Genomic DNA, 6,000 nt, shown 5'->3' with positions numbered 1-6,000 from the left:
ATGCTGCAGCTAGTAAAGTGACCAAAACGCTGGCTTGCATCCATAGATGCTTCTCAAGCAAATCCTGGGACGTCATTCTCCCCTTGTACTCGGCCTTAGTGAGGCCGCAGCTGGAGTACTGTGTCCAGTTTTGGGCTCCACAATTCAAAAAGGATGTGGAGAAGCTTGAGAGAGTCCAGAGAAGAGCCACGCGCATGATCAGAGGTCAGGGAAGCAGACCCTACGATGACAGGCTGAGAGCCCTGGGGCTCTTTAGCCTGGAAAAGCGCAGGCTCGGGGGTGATCTGATGGCCACCTACAAGTTTATCAGGGGTGACCACCAGTATCTGGGGGAACATTTGTTCACCAGAGCGCCCCAAGGGATGACGACTAGGTCGAATGGTCATAAACTACTACAAGACCGTTTCAGGCTGGACATAAGGAAGAATTTCTTTACTGTCCGAGCCCCCAAGGTCTGGAACAGCCTGCCACCGGAGGTGGTTCAAGCGCCTACATTGAACACCTTCAAGAGCAAATTGGATGCTTATCTTGCTGGGATCCTATGACCCCAGCTGACTTCCTGCCCTTTGGGCAGGGGGCTGGACTCGATGATCTTCCAAGGTCCCTTCCAGCCCTAATGTCTATGAAATCTATGAAAGGTAGTCCAAGCTTTTGCCACTCATACTTGGCAGCCATCTTCTGTTCATCAGGTAGCTTGTTAATCAGATATTTTAACGAACCCCATCCCTACCAACATGCAGTGATTTGTTAACCTGGAGGATTAACTACAGAATACTGTGCTTACTCCAGGGAGTCTGGGACAGTAAATGCTGAGTTTTAATGGTACTTCAGTTATCATTTTGTAATAAAGATAGTTTTACATGAACAGTGTTGTAAACTCTTTGTCTTTTTGTGCCAGCCGCTCGAAAATCATTTGGTATAATTCATGAGGCATTTAACAAGAATATCTAACTGCACTATGTTGTAAACCAACATACTGTAGTTGTATTTCATATTAGAGAGGACTGATGCTTTGTTTCACAGAACTTATGATGTTAACACATTTTTGTACTTTTAATGGAGTTTCTTCTACATGCCTTCTAGTTTTTAAATGAGAAAAAATATTCCTATTATATTTTACGTTTTGAGCCATTTGGTGATTTGATTTAATTTAATTTAAGATGGGGTGATATAGTGGTGCACTTATGAGAACTGCTTGAAAATCAGTAGTATATATTAAATAAACACAGACTAATACTAAAATGGAAACAAATTCTGTGGTAAATGTGTTGTCATCTGATTTAAATTGCAGAGCCAACTTAAAATGTCTCTGTAAAATGGAAGCTTCAGGCAACATACCAGTTCTTGAATTATAAATGGTATGACTTTAAAAGTTGAACCATATAGGCCAAAAGAGGAATTTCTGAACATGGTTCTTCCTCTTCTCTTTTATTATCCTTTAAAATATCCTTTAAAATATGTTTTCAATGTCAGGACATACTTTCTTTTTATGACCCTTTTCAGATTTGGAAATTCCTGAAAGGGCATTGCGCAGCTTCAGATATGGATATTGAAACCTGTAGGGAGATGCGCTTAGAAAATCTACCAAATGGAGCAGACCTATTATAAATCTTTTGGGTAGATCTGCAAATCTCTTTGAAAATGTATTAGTTTTCATGATAAGAGCTATTTCCAAGTTCTAAACAAGGATTTTTCATGTTACTGTGAGTAAGCATAGATTAATGATCGTACCAATCTGGATTCTAAAACAAAATCTTAATGATTTTTTCCCGATTTTTATACTACGAATATATAAATAGTATTAATCTAACAGTGCTTCAAGGTTCAATAAAAAAATCTTAAACTTCATGAAAATGACTTATTAAAGGTCTCAATTATTTTTCTTTGTTTTTAAAGAGTATGGTTTCAGTTTGTTTTCTTTTAAATTGAATACACATTAAGACAATACATGTGTCTCTTTGTTGCCTATATTTTAAAAAACCTTTCTACATTTGTTTTTTTGTAGATTCATACTTTGGGGACAAAAGTTCCTGTGCAGAGAATATTAGCACAGTTAATTTTACAAGCTCTTCTTCAGCAAGAGGTTTGAATAGCGCTTGGGTAGGAAAAACACCCCTCTCTTCTAGTAGGTCAGGTAGAAGCCGAACTCCTCTCATGGGATATTCAGGTAAAGTTCACATTTATAAAAAAAAAATCTCTTTTTAGATTTGCGGCATTATTTTAGTACCATTTTACGCATTAACATTATGCATTAAGGCATTAAACATTATATCTATGCTTTTGTATTTTTACAGTTTGACACATTATGAAGTATACCTTGCACTGATGGATATGCTTAAAAATCTTATTTTAGTATTGAATAACTGATTTTTTATCCTTGCACTTTTATTATAAATCATTGATTTAATTGAGATTCGGACACTTGCAAACTATTCAACATTTGTGTAGATATGCTGATGTTTCCATGGTGACTACAATAGGGAACCCAGCCTAATATTTGTGTACCTTATTTTTTTATTTTTCATGAAGATAAAATTAGTTCTGTCCCCATGCCTTTTTGGAAGAGTAATTTTTGGCTGTGCCAATGGAAAGCTCTCCCAGACTCTAAAATCATCTGTAGGGAATATATGAATTTATACTAGCAATCTTTATGTCATTTTGTAAAGGTGAACTCTCTCAGTGCTCAATATCAACTTTATACAGTTTATGTTGTGAACTCCCATCAGTCTTAAAAAGTCACTTGGATGCTGATTTTAACATATATAAACTTGCACTAGGGGTATGGAACTTAATGCAAAACCCAGTTTTTTTGCTTGGCTTATCAATTACAAACACAATACAAAGAAATGAGAATACATATTCAGCCTCAGCTGACTAAAGGAAAGAAACCTGTATTTTATATACTTTACCTGAGATGGGGCAACCACCTGCGCTAGAACCTTTGACAGTCAAATTTAACACTTTTGAATTGGATTTTTTCTGTCCTGGTGTTTCTTCCATTTTTGAAGGTTGCTTAACTCTGGACAACGTGACGATTATTTTTAAACATAAAATGAAGCTAAGCAGCGGGGGATGGGGGAGGGCAAGTGGTGGAAGGGATGTGGCAAGGGGTCAAGTGTCTTGACCCCACCTCACCATCTGCCTCCCCACTGCCTTCCCCACTGCTACTTGCTGTTCTGCCACTGCTTTCCCCACTAGCAGGGCAAGGAGGGGTGCAAATTTTAGATGACCCTTCAGTAATTAGATTCTGTACATGGAAAATTACCACTAAATTATAAATTTTCCATGTATAGAATCTAATTGGGGGGGTGTCTTAAATTGAGGGTCATTGTGGATTCAGGTAAATATGGTAAAAAAGAAAAAAAAATACCAATCTCCTCTCTTCTCCAGGGAGTAACAATATTCCACATTATTACACTGGATTTTAGTGAAAGAAATTCTATAAAATCTGAGAATGCAAATACAGTTTGCTAATCTTGGATTGTTCCTCTATTCGTCTTTTTCCCTTTCCTTACTCTCCTTCTAGCTCCATTATTCTTTTTCACTAAGTATATTCATTCATTCATTTTTTTCTATCCATGACATAAGATCAGTTCAGTCAGGTCTAATACTCAATACAAATCAATTGTACTCTGGGCTTGCAGCTATTATTGAGTTCTCTGCTCAAAAAAAATGCAGTTACTTGGACTGGACTAAACTCATACACATACAATAGTCTCCAAGAAGAGAATCTCTTCTCTGACATACACTGAAGGACCTCTTGTTGTGTGTGCAGTAATTACAACAGGATCAACCCTGAAGATGTTTTGTTTTGTTTTGTTTTCTGATAAAAGTTTGGACAGCAGATCACTAATAGTCTCTTCAGTGAGCAGCTTCATCCCTATTTCTTTTCACTGTGTTTTGCATTAGTTTTGCATCTTCTGTCCTGATGATTTCATCTTCTGACTCAGACAAAATAATCTATATTTTCTCAGATTTCTAGTTCTTTTTTTCTTCATCAAAATGTAAGCGTATGATTAGGGCTAGAAGTTCTACACTCCAAATCCTTTTAGTGGTTCATTCACCAACCACAATTCAGTTATTACATTTAAAAAAATAATTGTTCTATGGCCCTTTTCAACAAAGGCGATACCTTCAGATAACATTTTTTTTTATACATGAATTTCACAAGAAAGGCAAATCAGCCTGTTAGTCTGCTTTATCAATAAAGAATATATGATGAAGAGTTGCATCAGAAACAGCAAGAAAATAGTTTCTTTCAAAGCTCATTGCACGTGATGCAGCTGCAGTCAATGACCAAGCTTCAACAGGTGAAGTAGCCTTCTATTCTGTTTATGTGGATCACTTCCTCTAGACAGTATCTCTAAGATTTATTTTTGCTATAAATTGTTTTGGGAAGTCACATGCTATTGCAGGGGGGGCAAACCTTTTTTGTAGGCATGCCAAAAATTTCCCCCATGTGCTCCCTGAGTGCCACTTCAATCCCTTTACTAGGAGTGCACCGATCAGCTGATATGGCTGGTTAATAATTGGCCGTCAGTATCAGCCAAGAAAATCTGTATTGGTGCGCTTTAGATTTCCAAATAACATTTGATTAGTGGCACAGAGCAATATTGGTTTCAAGCCTCCATTTTCAATCAGTGCATTCTCTGCTAGACAACTTGACTACCCCTGGAAAATGTCATGCATTTTCATTGACTTCTGCTCAGATTTTGGAGCAGGGACACCTGTTTGGGCACAGCCAGCCATGTGTACTACACACAGAGGCTACCCATGTCACTTGTAGCATGCATGCTGCAAATTGCCCTGCCCTGCTATTGGATATTTAGGGAAGTTAAGAGTCTGTATTCTATACCTATAAAATCCCTTCTAGCTCTCACATGTCCGTCTGGACAATCCAACACTTTTTCAAGTTGAGTTAGGTGAATTCCCACATTTTAGTACCTTGTTTTCTATTAAATTATGTCTAAGGGAAAAATGCTTTCTCAAGGTGTTTTTCAGTGTTAGTCCAAGTCATTTACAGAGGGGTCATTGGACAGCAGGTTTTTGTCACATATATTTGGTGGATGAGTAGTAGCTCTTATCTAGGGACCTACTGAATTCATGGCAAAAGTGGGGTAAACTGTGGCTCCTTTAATCTTGCAGATTTCCCTGTGACCCCTTCCCCTCCCCCACCCGATTGGTGGAGGCTCCACTGATTGGTGGAGGCTCCCACTTACGGCTTGCTCCTGATCAGCGGGTAGGCAAATACTGTGTTTTTAAATATGCTACTGTTTTTGCCTCCTGTCACTGATTGGCTTGAGGGGCTCCGGATGTCTCTGCTGTTTGCTGCTGACTGGCAGGGAGGCAACACCAGTGCCATGTTTAAAACCACAGTTTTAGCTTCCCTGCTGATCAAGAGGGAGCGGCGGGGTAGGGAGGCAAGGGGTAAGCTGCATGCAGGGGAACATGCAAGATTAAAGGAGCCAGGTAGTGGAGGGCAGCTCCAGCTGGCCAGGCTCTGGCTTTGGGCAGCACATGCTGCCATCATGTGCACCACTTCACTTTTCTTCAGCAGATTTTTTTTACCCCTGGTTATCCAGGGGTCAAAAAACCCCTCCCATTCTGCTCCCTTGCAGTGTGGCAAACAACGGAATGTGCAGTGTGTGGCGCCTCGGATGTCTGCTACATGCCGCATGGCTCTGCTCGTCTGGACATGGCCCATGATTACAAAAGTCACGCTAACAGATGCAAAATCAGTGGTGAATAAGCTTCTTATTATGATGCGATCCAAGAAGTTTAGTCTGGCTTGAATCACTGATATTCATTATCAATCCATTAACAATGACTCTCACAGAATACTGTGGTTTTAAATCTGGGTCCAATGCTGTTTCTCTGCGCACACATACACCCAGGTTATTTTGTGTCCTGATGATTCTTGGACTTTGTTGTGATTGATTTACAGATTTTGAATATGCGGACCTTGTCTTGTTTGTTATCAGATAGTAGTATCTGTGATCA

At 39.1% G+C, this 6,000-nt stretch overlaps 1 protein-coding gene across 1 annotated transcript in view; it reads left to right on the top strand.

Annotated features, from left to right (window-relative positions):
- MSH4 (mutS homolog 4) overlaps nucleotides 1-6,000 on the top strand; it is a gene marked incomplete at its 5' end in the record, with an annotated part of 65,812 nt that overhangs the window by 4,850 nt on the left and 54,962 nt on the right. Inside the window, one exon of the mRNA XM_025201813.1 lies at nucleotides 2,006-2,167. Within this exon, the coding sequence (XP_025057598.1) occupies nucleotides 2,006-2,167 (162 nt within the window). The remainder of the gene's footprint in view (nucleotides 1-2,005; nucleotides 2,168-6,000) is intronic.

This window comes from Alligator sinensis, unplaced genomic scaffold (genome assembly GCF_000455745.1).
Source record: "Alligator sinensis unplaced genomic scaffold, ASM45574v1 scaffold853_1, whole genome shotgun sequence".
NCBI lineage: Eukaryota > Metazoa > Chordata > Crocodylia > Alligatoridae > Alligator > Alligator sinensis.
Note: the sequence above shows the minus strand (reverse complement) of the source record. Positions and strands in the feature narration are given on the sequence as shown.